The 15,630-nt window shown below is 53.4% G+C and overlaps 1 protein-coding gene across 4 annotated transcripts in view; it reads right to left on the bottom strand.

The window, feature by feature from the left end:
- Positions 1 to 15,630, bottom strand: part of BEGAIN (brain enriched guanylate kinase associated) — a 254,749-nt gene that overhangs the window by 116,897 nt on the left and 122,222 nt on the right. For 3 of the 4 annotated variants that reach the window (XM_082242704.1, XM_082242707.1, XM_082242705.1), the window contains exon 2: positions 12,095 to 12,184. The exons of the other annotated variant lie outside the window; for it this stretch is intronic. In XM_082242704.1, coding sequence (XP_082098830.1) covers positions 12,095 to 12,184 — 90 coding nt within the window. The remainder of the gene's footprint in view (positions 1 to 12,094; positions 12,185 to 15,630) is intronic. 4 annotated transcript variants of the gene reach the window in all.

The raw sequence follows: 15,630 nt of genomic DNA, 5'->3' as shown, positions 1-15,630 counted from the left end.
GCAACCGATCCCAAAAAGTTAGAAGCTGTCACTTCTTGGCCCAGGCCCACCAACGTGACTGAACTCAGGTCATTCTTAGGCTTCTGCTCGTACTACAGAAGGTTTGTGGAAGGGTTCGCTAAAATAGCCCACCCACTCACTGAGCTCCTAAAGAAACAGGAAGAAGTTAATGTAAGCCCAGAGCAATCAAGGAAGCTAAAAGAAGGGTCCAAAAGGAAGAAAGAGTCCATCCAGGACCAGTGGACTCCAGAATGCGAGGAAGCTTTCAGAAAATTGAAGTGGAGCCTTACCACTGCCCCGGTATTGGCCTATGCAGACCCTGCCAAACCATACGAGTTGCATGTGGATGCCAGCCATGAAGGACTGGGAGGAGTGCTCTATCAAGAGCATGAAGGGCATCTGCGGCCGATCGCTTATGTGAGCAGAAGTTTGACTCCTGCCGAAAGAAACTATCCAACTCACAAGCTTGAATTTCTGGCTCTGAAGTGGGCAGTGGTAGACAAGTTGAAGGACTACCTTTACGGTGCTGAATTTGTGGTTAAAACGGACAACAACCCCCTCACATATCTGCTCACCACTGCGAAGCTGGACGCCACCGGTCACAGGTGGTTAGCTGCTCTCTCTGCATTTACCTTCAGCCTAAAGTACAGACCAGGGGTTGGTAACCGAGATGCGAATGCTCTGTCAAGAAGGCCTCATGACCCCCGAAATCCCTCAGAAGACTGGACTCAACTTACTCCAGAAGGAGTAAGGGCCCTTTGGGAAGGGACAAGTCAATACAGGAAGAGTGGGGCCAGACCTGAAGAAGTAGGAGTATCCTCAGCGGGAGTACCCAGGTGCTATTGCAACGTCTCCCAGGTTGTACAGGAGGGTCTCCCCAAGCTATCCAGAAAGGATCTCAGGAGAGATCAGGAGGAAGATCCACTGTGTGGGCTGGTGCTGAAGGCATTGGAACATCAACAGTCTGATGTTCTGCAGAAGAGCCCCAAGAAGGAAGCCCGGCTGTTACTGAAAGAATGGGATCAGTTGCAGTTGCACCAAGGGGTGATCTACCGAAGGGGCCCCTCTGATGGTCCAGAAGCGAAGTGGCAGCTGCTCCTGCCGCGAAAACACAGAGAGAGGGTACTGATTGCTTTACACGATCACCATGGTCATTTGGGAGCCGAGAGGACTCTCCAACTAGTAAGGGACAGGTTCTACTGGCCTCACATGAGGAAAGAAGTGGAGAGTTACTGTCATTCTTGCCTCAGGTGCATACAACGAAAGACATTGCCCCAGAGGGCTGCCCCAATGGGCCATTTGTATAGCCAGGGACCAATGGACCTGGTCTGCATAGACTTTCTTTGTTTGGAATCCGATCTGAGTGGGCAGGGGGACATCTTGGTGGTAACAGATCACTTTACCCGTTATACCCATTTCCTACTAGAGACCAGCAAGCAACCACGGTAGCAGAAACTCTCGTGGAGAAATTCTTTGTCCATTATGGCTTACCTAAACGGATACATTCGGACCAAGGAAGGGACTTTGAGAGCAAATTGATAAAGAGACTGATGGATCTACTAGGCATACAAAAGTCCAGGACTACTCCTTATCACCCACAAGGGGACCCTCAACCGGAAAGGTTCAACAGGACTCTCCTAAATATGTTGGGGACGTTGACTGCAGAACAGAAACCCCATTGGAGTAGACACATTACTGCACTGGTTCATGCCTACAACAGTACCAAAAGTGACGCCACTGGGTATTCCCCTTACAGATTAATGTTCGGCCGTGAAGCCCGATTACCAGTGGACCTGGCTTTTGGTTCCTCCTTGGATCACACATCAGAGACCTCCCATAGAGGGTATGTGGACAGGCTGCGGAGGAGCCTGAAGATAGCTTACGAGCAGGCTCGAGCCACCTCGAACTCCAGAGAGAACAGGAACAAGAGGAACTTCGACCTGAAAGTAAGAATTCAGGGTCTTCAACCAGGTGACAGGGTTCTGCTAAAAAATCTAGGCATTCCAGGCAAGCATAAGTTGGCGGATCGTTGGAGATCACAGCCCTACGTTGTGTGTAGGAAGCTATCAGGGCTCCCAGTGTATGAAATCAAGCCAGAAGGAAACACTGGGCCAGTAAAAACCTGGCATTGGAATCACCTTTTACCTCTCACAGAGGCAGTCAGGATAAGCACAGAGGGGGAATCCCCATCCACATCCACTGATGTGTGTAGGCCAATAACCAGGTCTCAGCTTGCACCCTCTACAGATGAAGATGAGGAAGTTGAGATGAGTTGGCTGTGGCCTCCGGAAGCTTCAGAAACAGATGCTGATATCTCTTCAGATGTAGAGGAGAATAATAACGGAACTCTCAGGGCAGAGGCTCCAGAATTTGTGCCGGAAACTCATCCTGCAAAAGAGCCCAGTACTCTTATTTACTCTCCATTTTTAGTCACTGAGAGGGGGGATGATGACATTTGTCAAAAAGGAATGGACACTCCGAAAGTGCAAAGAGCAAAGAGAGACATTCGCCCACCACGCAGACTGACTTATGATACATTGGGTGAATGCTCTGAAGCATCTTAGTTTGTCAGCAAGAAACCTTGAACTGCCTGGTCCTTCTACTTTTGATTCAGTAGGGGACAGCCCCACCTCACCCCTTGGCACATCTGTACCAGACACGGTAGTTTCAGCTGTGAGTGCACAGGATAGCTTCCCATCATATGACAACTGGTGGGAAGCTCCTCTGTCTGTATTGTATGACCGTATAGAGGCTAAAATACAAGATAGAGCTAGCAATTTGAACCTCTTTGGAGGACCAAAGAGATAAAGTAGGGGGAGTGTGTAGTGCTGATATCCTTTCTATATTGATGTGTGTCTGTATACTTTCATGGAACGTCCATGGACATTGCTATGTTTGAGTAGTTGGAGCCATCTAGTGACCAATACTGGTAATGCAGTTATGTTTTTATTTTTCTGAAAGACTCAGGAAGTGATTCTGGGTTGGGAGGTTTGGTGAACTACCCATGAACACCTTCTTGTGCAGGGCATGCTGGGTAGGGGATAAAAGGGGCCGGAGCAGCCATTTTAGGTCTCTTGGAATCGTGTGGCCTGCCTGAGAGGACCTGTGGGGAGACGGTGGCCAGATTGCAGAGACCCAGAGACACTCATCCAAGCATCAGAGGACGGGATCCACCCAGTGGGGCTGAACGGAGCGATTGGTCCAGCTGACGGAGAAGCAAGTTTCAGTCACCGGACAAAAGTCACCACACAGAGCCTCTATCCAGTGGGTGAGCGGGTCATGGCCCACAGTTTGTTAAATCTCACATGCAGTTAGACTCATATACAGGCCTCACTGGATATTATAGTTCCACGAAGGAGCAGAGCAACTGATACTGAGAAGGTTTGAGGCCTATTTACCTGGATGTCTCAAGAAATGTTAAAATAGTTGTTACAGCTACACCAGAAGCATTTTCACTTCAATTTAATTCACCAAAACTGTGGATTACAAATCACAAGGAGCCACTTTAGCTAGCGAAGAAAAGAAGATCCAGGACTAAGTACTTCAAAAAGTGAGATCTCACACATAGCTTATAAAGTAGGGGGAGCTCCCAGGTATAGACATATATATATATATATATATACTGTTTCTTTCTAATTGTTTATATTGAAATCCATTATGCTGTTGTCTTATCCTGGAGTGACAATACAGGGATTTTGTACTATCTTACATTGTGTTGTATTGTATTCCATCACAGCTGTGCCAAGGGGATTGAGCCAAGTTAGTGGGGCTTATTGGTAGAGTGCAGGCCCAGATCAAACCAGCAGCCCTTTCAGGGGTCAGTGCTACATATATAAATTCTGTATAATAATAATATTAATATAAATCCTATATAATGATAATAATATAAACCCTATATAATAAGAATAATAATAATATAAATCCATAATAATAATATAAATCCTATATAATAATAATAGTAATAATATTAATCATCATCATTAATAAAAATAATAATACAAATCCTGAATAATAATAATAAAAATAATAATAATAATGTATAATATTAATAATATAAATCATGTATAATAATAATAATAACAATAAAAATAATACAAATAATAATAAACATGTATAATAATAACAATATTAATATAAATCCTGTAAAATAATAATAACTGAGTTTTTTTATTTCAGTTGGCCAGATGGACTCGCTGCAAGATAAGAGAAAGAGCCTGCGTGAGGAAGAAAGGCTACCCCATGTACACCCCCCCTGTACACCCCCCATGTACACCCCCCATGTACACCCCCCATGTACACCCCCCATGTACACCCTCCATGTACACCCTCCATGTACACCCTCCACGTACACCCCCCATGTACACCGCCCATGTACACCCTCCATGTACACCTCCCATGTAGACCGCCCATGTACACCGCCCATGTACACCCCATGTACACCCCCCATGTACACCCTCCATGTACACCCCCCATGTACACTCCCATGTACACCCCCATGTACACCCCCCATGTACACTCCCATGTACACCCTCCATGTACACCCCCCATGTACACCTCCCATGTACACCCTCCATGTACACCCCCCATGTACACTCCCATGTACACCCTCCATGTACACCCCCCATGTACACCCCCCATGTACACCTCCCATGTACACCCCCCATGTACACCCCCCATGTACACCTCCCATGTACACCCTCCATGTACACCTCCCATGTACACCCCCCATGTACACCCTCCATGTACACCCCCCATGTACTCCCCCCATGTACACCTCCCAATTACACCCCCCATGTACACCCCCCATGTACACCCCCCATGTACACCCCCCATGTACTCCCCCCATGTACACCTCCCAATTACACCCCCCATGTACACCCCCCATGTACTCCCCCCCATGTACACCCTCCATGTACTCCCCCCATGTACACCCCCCATGTACACCCCCCATGTACTCCCCCCATGTACACCCCCCATGTACACCCTCCATGTACACCCCCCATGTACACCCTCCATGTACACCCCCCATGTACACCCTCCATGCACTCCCCATGTACACCCCCCATGTACACCCCCCATGTACTCCCCCCATGTACACCCCCCATGTACACCCCCCATGTACACCCTCCATGTACACCCCCCATGTACACCCTCCATGTACACCCTCCATGTACACCCCCCATGTACACCCCCCATGTACTCCCCCATGTACACCCTCCATGCACTCCCCATGTACACCCCCCATGTACGCCCCCCATATATAGAACTACAGGCTATGTATGGAGAGAAGCTTCTAGAAGATTCTCACACATGATTAGTGAACGGATCTCTTCACATTTATATCTAATAACACAACAGAAGACTGAAGGTCACCCTCCACCCCCCCCCCCCCCCTCCTGCCTGGGGTCATCTGATGGAGACAGCGGTGACCCCTTCATTCTTTTAGCAATGGGGCCAATTAGAAGGTATTTCCTGTAGCAGAAAAATCTGGAGGGACCCCGGAGGCTGCGCTGACTGCGCTGTCGGCTGTCATACACTTTCTGAAATGAAGACGGTGAGCCTGGGAACAAGTTGGAGGACTTTTCTACTTTCTCCTCCATGGGGGGGGGGGGGGGGAGTCTCATGGAGACAAGGTCCCCCAACACCCAGGGCAAAAATGCCAAAAACCATCCCCCCCCCAAGGTGTTCATGATGTGCAAGCCACACCGGCAGTCACTCATTTGTCAAAACTGCAGCTGCCACTATCAGCCTTGTAACAGAAGAAAGGCGCCCCCATCCCTGCAGTAAACCATTGTGTCCCGCGGGGAACTGACCCTCCTGCCCACCCCTTGTCCTGGCCCTGCAGATAATTATGGGAAATCTCCAGGAAAAGGACCCCTTCCTTCCCCCATGACAACCCATCCCCCTTCTCCGTTGGGCCAGGAAATGAAGGAAAATCTTCCCAAATCTGGAACATGAATATGGGAGGAGCTGGATTCAGTTATGGGTTGAGGGAAGTCCATCAAATTCCTGTAGGGTGCCGGGACTCCGGGGATACCGAAAAAACACGATACCCCTAAAACCATCGGACCCCAAGATTAAGATCCACATTGTAAAAAAGAGCGCACCAAACCAAAGATATCAGAAAAGTACAAAAGTCTTTAATTATCAGTGTTCAGAATATAAAACCGCCAACGCGTTTCGGGGCTCAAAAACACTTCCTCAGGGCTCCGAGGTTCAAGGAATTCAGAGTTACCTGACTACAAGGTGACCAATAGAATATTTCCTCACTCCAATAAAATGTGTCTGCCGTTATTCCCGAGAGGAAATGTCACCAAATGTATCCAGGGAAAAGTGTCTGCCACTCCTGATAGGCCACCTTCCCCCGCACCGGCCAACTTCCTCGCAACCGACCATCCCCCTCACAGGCCACCTTCTCCCTCACAGGCCACCTTCCCCCACACAGGTCACCTTCCTCGCAACCGACCTTCCCCCTCACCGGCCACCTTCCCCCGCACAGGTCAACTTCTCCTTCACAGGCCACCTTCCCCCTCACAGGCCACCTTCCCCCTCACAGGCCACCTCCCCCCTCACCGGCCACCTTCCCCCGCACAGGTCAACTTCTCCTTCACAGGCCACCTTCCCCCTCACAGGTCACCTTCCCCCTCACCAGCCACCTTCCCCCTCACCAGCCACCTTCCCCCTCACCAGCCACCTTCCCCCTCACAGGCCACCTTCCCCCTCACCGGCCACCTTCCCCCGCACACCTTCCCCCACACCGGCCACCTTCCTCGCAACCGACCTTCCCCCTCACAGGCCACCTTCCCCCTCATCGGCCACCTTCCCCCGCATAGGCCACCTTCCTCACAACCGACCTTCCCCCTCACCGGCCACCTTCCCCCGCACAGGTCAACTTCTCCTTCACAGGCCACCTTCCCCCTCACAGGCCACCTTCCCCCTCACAGGCCACCTCCCCCCTCACCGGCCACCTTCCCCCGCACAGGTCAACTTCTCCTTCACAGGCCACCTTCCCCCTCACAGGCCACCTTCCCCCTCACCAGCCACCTTCCCCCTCACAGGCCACCTTCCCCCTCACCGGCCACCTTCCCCTGCACACCTTCCCCCACACCGGCCACCTTCCTCGCAACCGACCTTCCCCCTCACAGGCCACCTTCCCCCTCATCGGCCACCTTCCCCCGCATAGGTCACCTTCCTCACAACCGACCTTCCCCCTCACCGGTCACCTTCCCCCTCACAGGCCACCTTCCCCCTCACAGGTCAACTTCTCCTTCACAGGCCACCTTCCCCCTCATCGGCCACCTTCCCCCGCACAGGCCACCTTCCTCGCAACCGTCCTTCCCCCTCACCGGCCACCTTCCCCCTCACCGGCCACCTTCCCCCTCACAGGCCACCGTCCCCCTCACAGGTCACCTTCCCCCTCACAGGTCACCTTCCCCCTCACAGGTCACCTTCCCCCTCACCGGCCACCTTCCCCCTCACCAGCCACCGTCCCCCTCACAGGTCACCTTCCCCATCACAGGTCACCTTCCCCGTCACAGGTCACCTTCCCCCTCACAGGTCACCTTCCCCCTCACAGGCCACCTTCCCCCTCATCGGCCACCTTCCCCCGCACAGGCCACCTTCCTCACAACCGACCTTCCCCCTCACCGGTCACCTTCCCACTCACAGGCCACCTTCCCCCTCACAGGTCAACTTCTCCTTCACAGGCCACCTTCCCCCTCATCGGCCACCTTCCCCCGCACCGGCCACCTTCCTCGCAACCGTCCTTCCCCCTCACCGGCCACCTTCCCCCTCACAGGCCACCGTCCCCCTCACAGGTCACCTTCCCCGTCACAGGTCACCTTCCCCCTCACAGGTCACCTTCCCCCTCACAGGTCACCTTCCCCCTCACCGGCCACCTTCTCCCTCAGAGGCCACCATCCACCTCACAGGTCACCTTCCCCCTCACCGGCCACCTTCCCCCTCACAGGCCACCTTCCCCCTCACAGGTCACCTTCCCCCTCACAGGCCACCTTCCCCCTCACAGGCCACCCTCCCCCGCACAGGTCACCTTCCCCCTCACAGGTCACCTTCTCCCTCACAGGCCACCTTCTCCCTCACAGGCCACCTTCTCCCGCACCGGCCACCTCCCCCCTCACAGGTCACCTTCCCCCGCACAGGTCACCTTCCCCCTCACAGGTCTCCTTCCCCTGCACAGGTCACCTTCTCCCTCACCGGCCACCTTCCCCCGCACAGGTCACCTTCCCCCGCACAGGTCACCTTCTCCCTCACCGGCCACCTTCCCCCTCACAGGCCACCTTCCCCCTCACAGACCACCTTCTCCCTCACCGGCCACCTTCCCCCTCACCGGCCACCTTCCCCCTCACAGGTCACCTTCCCCCTCACAGACCACCTTCTCCCTCACAGACCACCTTCTCCCTCACCGGCCACCTTCCCCCTCACCGGCCACCTTCCCCCTCACAGGTCACCTTCCCCCTCACAGGTCACCTTCCCCCTCACAGGCCACCTTCCCCCTCACAGGTCACCTTCCCCCTCAAAGGCCACCTTCTCCCTCACCGGCCACCTTCCCCCTCACAGACCACCTTCTCCCTCACAGGTCACCTTCCCCCTCACAGTCCACCTTCCCCCTCACCGGTCACCTTCCCCCTCACAGGTCACCTTCTCCCTCACCGGCCACCTTCCCCCTCACAGACCACCTTCTCCCTCACAGACCACCTTCTCCCTCACCGGCCACCTTCCCCCTCACAGGTCACCTTCCCCCTCACAGACCACCTTCTCCCTCACAGACCACCTTCCCCCTCACAGACCACCTTCTCCCTCACAGACCACCTTCTCCCTCACAGGTCACCTTCCCCCTCACCGGCCACCTTCCCCCTCACAGGTCACCTTCCCCCTCACAGACCACCTTCCCCCTCACAGGCCACCTTCCCCCTCACAGGCCAGCTTCTCCCTCACTGGTCACCTTCCCCCTCACAGGTCACCTTCCCCCTCACAGGCCACCTTCCCCCTCAAAGGCCACCTTCCCCCTCACAGGTCACCTTCCCCCTCACAGGCCACCTTCCCCCTCACAGGCCACCTTCCCCCTCAAAGGTCACCTTCCCCCTCACAGGCCACCTTCCCCCTCACAGGCCACCTTCCCCCTCACAGACCACCTTCCCCCTCACAGGTCACCTTCCCCCTCACAGACCACCTTCTCCCTCACAGGCCACCTTCTCCTTCAATGGTCACCTTCCCCTTCGCAGGCCACCTTCTCCCTCACAGGCCACCTTCCCCCTCACAGACCACCTTCCCCCTCACCGGTCACCTTCCCCTTCACAGGTCACCTTCTCCCTCACAGGCCACCTTCTCCCTCACCGGCCACCTTCCCCCTAACAGACCACCTTCCCCCTCACAGACCACCTTCCCCCTCACCGGCCACCTTCCCCCTCACAGGTCACCTTCCCCCTCACAGACCACCTTCTCCCTCACAGACCACCTTCTCCCTCACAGGTCACCTTCCCCCTCACCGGCCACCTTCCCCCTCACAGGTCACCTTCCCCCTCACAGACCACCTTCCCCCTCACAGGCCACCTTCCCCCTCACAGGCCAGCTTCTCCCTCACAGGTCACCTTCCCCCTCACAGGTCACCTTCCCCCTCACAGGCCACCTTCCCCCTCACAGGCCACCTTCCCCCTCAAAGGCCACCTTCTCCCTCACAGGTCACCTTCCCCCTCACAGGCCACCTTCCCCCTCACAGGCCACCTTCCCCCTCACAGACCACCTTCCCCCTCACAGGTCACCTTCCCCCTCACAGACCACCTTCTCCCTCACAGGCCACCTTCTCCTTCAATGGTCACCTTCCCCTTCGCAGGCCACCTTCTCCCTCACAGGCCACCTTCCCCCTCACAGACCACCTTCCCCCTCACAGGCCACCTTCCCCCTCACAGACCACCTTCCCCCTCACAGGTCACCTTCTCCCTCACAGACCACCTTCCCCCTCACAGGCCACCTTCCCCCTCACAGGCCACCTTCTCCTTCAATGGTCACCTTCCCCCTCACAGACCACCTTCTCCCTCACAGGCCACCTTCTCCTTCAATGGTCACCTTCCCCCTCACAGACCACCTTCTCCCTCAAAGGCCACCTTCTCCTTCAATGGTCACCTTCCCCCTCACAGACCACCTTCTCCCTCACAGGCCACCTTATCCTTCAATGGTCACCTTCCCCCTCACAGACCACCTTCTCCCTCACAGGCCACCTTCTCCTTCAATGGTCACCTTCCCCCTCACAGACCACCTTCTCCCTCACAGGCCACCTTCTCCTTCAATGGTCACCTTCCCCCTCACAGACCACCTTCCCCCTCACAGGCCACCTTCTCCCTCACAGACCACCTTCCCCCTCACAGGCCACCTTCTCCTTCAATGGTCACCTTCCCCTTCGCAGGTCACCTTCCCCCTCACCGGCCACCTTCCCCCTCACAGGTCACCTTCTCCCTCACAGACCACCTTCCCCCTCACAGGCCACCTTCTCCTTCAATGGTCACCTTCCCCTTCGCAGGTCACCTTCCCCCTCACCGGACACCTTCCCCCTCACAGGTCACCTTCTCCTTCACAGGCCACCTTCCCCCTCACCGGCCACCTTCCCCCTCACCGGCCACCTTCTCCCTCACAGGCCACCTTCTCCCTCACAGGCCACCTTCTCCTTCAATGGTCACCTTCCCCTCACAGACCACCTTCTCCCTCACAGGCCACTTTCTCCTTCAATGGTCACCTTCCCCCTCACAGGCCACCTTCTCCTTCAATGGTCACCTTCCCCCTCACAGACCACCTTCTCCCTCACAGGCCACCTTCTCCTTCAATGGTCACCTTCCCCTTCGCAGGTCACCTTCCCCCTCACCGGCCACCTTCCCCCTCACAGGTCACCTTCTCCCTCACAGACCACCTTCCCCCTCACAGGTCACCTTCCCCCTCACAGACCACCTTCTCCCTCACAGGCCACCTTCTCCCTCACAGACCACCTTTCTCGCAACCGACCTTCCCCCTCACAGGCCACCTTCCCCCTCACCAGCCACCTTCCCCCTCACAGACCACCTTCTCCCTCACAGGCCACCTTCCCCCTCACCGGCCACCTTCCCCCTCACAGGCCACCTTCCCCCTCACAGGCCACCTTCTCCCTCACAGGCCACCTTCTCCCTCACAGACCACCTTCCCCCTCACAGGCCACCTTCTCCTTCAATGGTCACCTTCCCCTTCGCAGGTCACCTTCCCCCTCACCGGCCACCTTCCCCCTCACAGGCCACCTTCCCCCGCACAGGTCACCTTCCCCCTCACCGGCCACCTTCCCCCTCACAGGTCACCTTCCCCCTCACAGACCACCTTCTCCCTCACAGGCCACCTTCTCCTTCAATGGTCACCTTCCCCTTCGCAGGTCACCATCCCCCTCACCAGCCAGTCCCTTTATTGTATACAGATAACCCGCTCCCAGAAGAAAGTCCCTCTATTGTATACAGATAACCCGCTCCCAGAAGAAAGTCCCTCTATTGTATACAGATAACCCGCTCCCAGAAGAAAGTCCCTCTATTCTATATGGATAACCCGCTTCCAGAAGAAAGTCCCTCTATTGTATACGGAAAACCCGCTTCCAGAAGAAAGTCCCTCTATTGTATACAGATAATCCGCTCCCAGAAGAAAGTCCCTCTATTGTATACGGAAAATCCGCTCCCAGAAGAAAGTCCCTCTATTGTATACGGATAACCCGCTCCCAGAAGAAAGTCCCTCTATTGTATACAGATAACCCGCTCCCAGAAGAAAGTCCCTTTATTGTATACAGATAACCCGCTCCCAGAAGAAAGTCCCTCTATTGTATACGGATAACCCGCTCCCAGAAGAAAGTCCCTCTATTCTATATGGATAACCCGCTCCCAGAAGAAAGTCCCTCTATTGTATACGGAAAATCCGCTCCCAGAAGAAAGTCCCTCTATTGTATACGGATAACCCGCTCCCAGAAGAAAGTCCCTCTATTCTATATGGATAACCCGCACCCAGAAATAGGTGAAGAAAGTCCCTCTGCTACAGTCCTGGAATGACAGAAATACAACAGAACATGACATGTAGTTACCTGTCCCAGAAGCTAGGAGAAGATTTGGCGTGACTGTCTTGGAGAATTTTAGGTTGCCACAGACAGGTGGGCACCCAGGAATTTCGTACCCTGCAGCATAAAGGACAAACCATGGCTAAATGCAGGACATACACAACAGATATCAGAACACCACCGTCTACCCTCAACTTCAACACTGTGCATGAGACCTGGGGGGAGGGGGTCTTCCTTTATCTTAGTAGTAAAGTGCCTGAGCCATATAAAGGGTAAATCTGCCACAAAGCGGGGCAATTCAGAGGAAGCAGAGGAGAAACATTGCATGTAAAGTGACCAGCAGATTGAGAGATATAGGCAGACAAAGTTCCATGAGTTTTAAGGAAAAGTACAGCGTGGCCCCCACACCTTCCTGCTACGAGCCTTCCTATTGGTCACTGAGGTTGCTCTTTATATTAGCACGCCAATGGGAAGAGGCTTAACCCCCATACTTTCCTGCTCCTAGCCTTCCCATTGGTCACTGAATTGGCCTGTTATATTAGAAGGCCAATGGGAAGAGGCTTAGCCCCCATACTCTCTTGCTCCAAGCCCCCTATTGGTCACTAAATTTGCCCTTTATATTAGCAGACCAATGGGAAGAAGCTTGGTCCCCGCACTTTGCTGCTCTGAGCCCCCCTATTGGTCACTGAGGTTGCCCTTTATATTAGCAAGCCAATGGGAAGACGCTTGACCCCCACACTCTCCTTCTCCAATCCTCCCCAGAGTCCCCATTGGTCACTGAAGTTTCCCATTATATTAGAAGAACAATAGGAGAAAGTTGGCCCCCACGCCCTCCTGCTCCTAGCCTTCCCATTGGTCACTGAATTGGCCTGTTATATTAGAAAGCCAATGGGAAGAAGCCTAGCATCCCCCACAATCTCCTGCTCTGAAACATCCTATTGAGGTTACCATTTATATTAGCAGGCCAATGGGAAGAAGCTTGGCTCGCACACCCTCCTGTTCTGAGCCCCCCCCCCTATTGGTCACTGAAGTTGCCAATTATATTATCAGACCAATGGGAAGAAGCTTGGTCCCCACACCCTCCTGCCCCAAGGAGCTTCCCTATTGGTCACTGAGTCTGCCTGTTATATTAGTAGACCAATGGGAAAAAGCCTAACCACCACACCCTCTTGTTCTGAGCCTCCCTATTGGCCACTGAGGTAATGGGAATGCCAATAGCGAAGGGGAAGACTTAGGAGGCCGGGCCAAGTCTGACTTCTGCAGAAAAAGAGATTTTCACCTGACTTCAGCTGCCCAAATCTCTGCGTCTTCTCATCTTTTTGTCAGGCAGTTTTTCCTGAAAATGTATCTAAAGGCAAAACTTTTTTTGTTCATTGTAGAGTAAGGGAGGGTTATAAATTATAACCATTGTCAGATTTTCTGCCATCTGTGCCCCAGGGGTGATTTTCCTTCATTTCCTGTCCCAAAGCCAAAACAGGAAGTGAGAAGAAATCCCTCCAAAATGAGGGACCCCCGGGTGGTCACCAGAACTAGTGTCCCCATTGGAAGATTTCGCCTTCTCTTCCTGTTCTGGTGACAACTCGTTATTTGGGATTTTCTTTTATTTCAATGATAATGGTAAGCAGAACAAATAGAGAGGGTGACTCTCCCTGACGGGGACACAGACAGCAATAAAAACCTGACAGGGGGGGTCTAACCCCTCCCCCCTCCATCCATCACTAAGAAAAAGTTTAGCCTTTAGGTATACTTGGATGGACTTCTATGTGAACGGGCCGGGATTGTGGCAGACTTACATTAGGAATCACAGAGGAGGAAACCTAACACACAAATACAGTCACAGAGGTGTCCGGCCCGGCGGGGGGGGGGGGGGGGGGAGAGAGGATAAATCTGGAGATTCTGAAAATTCTTTCATCAATTTTTTCACATTCTAAAGTTTATCTGCAAAAGATGCGCCACAAACAAAGCCACGGAGATTTCAAGCCCATCCAAAAATAAAGCAGAGACACATGGCGGTCATTGGCGACCAACGTTAGCGACATTTACCGGCAGAACATGGAACACGCAGCGATTATACAGAGATGGAATATTACAGAGCCGGCCTATCCTATGGATGAATGAGGCTCTCCGGGTGTAGTCATCCTAGTGACCAACCTGCAGCCCAGGGGCCCTTTGGTATTTGATGTGTGGCCCCTGGCCCTTAGCAGTCTGTAGTGAGAACATTGATTAGCATTGATCTCTATTAGCCTATCATCTTCCCAGATGGGTGTAGTCTTCCCGAGCATCTCCCAAACCTACAATGTATCCTGTCCATAGGCATGCTGCACCACACGCTTCCAGCACAGAGACCGCACGCCCATTAATTGGGACCCCGGACTCCCACTATCGGGACCCCGGACTCCCACTATCGGGACCCCGGACTCCCAGTTCTCAGTCACCTGATCACTGAGATAGCCTCTGATTGGCTATCTCAGTGATCAGTCACTGCACAGCCCGCCCCTGTGTTTTCTTTCTCTCCTGAATGGAGAGGAAGATACCGTATTTTGATATATATATATATATAACACGCACCTAATTTTAAGAGGGAAGATTCAGGAAAAAATCTTAAATTTAAATAAAGAACTTTGAAGCAAAATCACAGTAGCTCAGAACATTTTTTTAAATAATTGAATGCAGCCTCACCAGTGCCCAGCAATGCAGCCTCACCAGTGCCCAGCAATGCAGCCTCACCAGTGCCCTTAAATTAGCCTCACCAGTACCCATCAGTGCCATCAATGCAGCCTCACCAGTGCCCATCAGTGCTCATAAATGCAGCTTCATCAGTGCCATCAATGCAGCCTCACCAGTGCCCATCAATGCAGCCTTATTAGTGTCCATCAATGCAGTCTCACCAGTGCCTATCAGTGCTCATAAATGCAGCCTGATTAGTGCCCATCAATGCAGCCTCACCAGTGTCCATCAATGCAGCCTGATTAGTGCCCATCAATGCAGCCTGATCAGTGTCCATCAATGCAGCCTGATCAGTGCTCATCAATGCAGCCTCACCAGTGCCCATCAATGCAGCCTGATCAGTGCCCATCAATTCACCCTCACCAGTGTCCATCAATGCAGCCTCACCAGTGCCTATAAATGCAGCCTCACCAGTGTCCATCAATGCAGCCTCACCAGTGCCCATCAATGCAGCTTGATCAGTGCCCATCAATGCAGCCTCCCCAGTGCCCATCAATGTAGCCTCAACAGTGCTCATAAATGCAGCCTCAACAGTGCTCATAAATGCAGCCTCATCAGTGTCCATCAACGCAGCCTCACCAGTGCCCATCAATGCTCATAAATACAGCCTCACCAGTGCCCATTAATGCAGCCTCACCAGTGCCCATTAATGCAGCCTCACCAGTGCCCATCAATGCAGCCTGATTAGTGTCCATCATTGGCGGGAGAGGAGAGCCACCAGATTACACAGAGCAGGGATCTCTCGCTTACCCAGGGGTCTCTGTCATCTGAAGTCTCGCCTCCTGGCAGAGGTGTAACTAGAACCTTCAGGGCCCCGATGCAAGAAACCATGAAGG

Source organism: Pelophylax lessonae (assembly GCF_965119305.1).
Source record: "Pelophylax lessonae genome assembly, chromosome: 13".
NCBI classification, from domain to species: Eukaryota; Metazoa; Chordata; class Amphibia; order Anura; family Ranidae; genus Pelophylax; species Pelophylax lessonae.
Note: the sequence above shows the minus strand (reverse complement) of the source record. Positions and strands in the feature narration are given on the sequence as shown.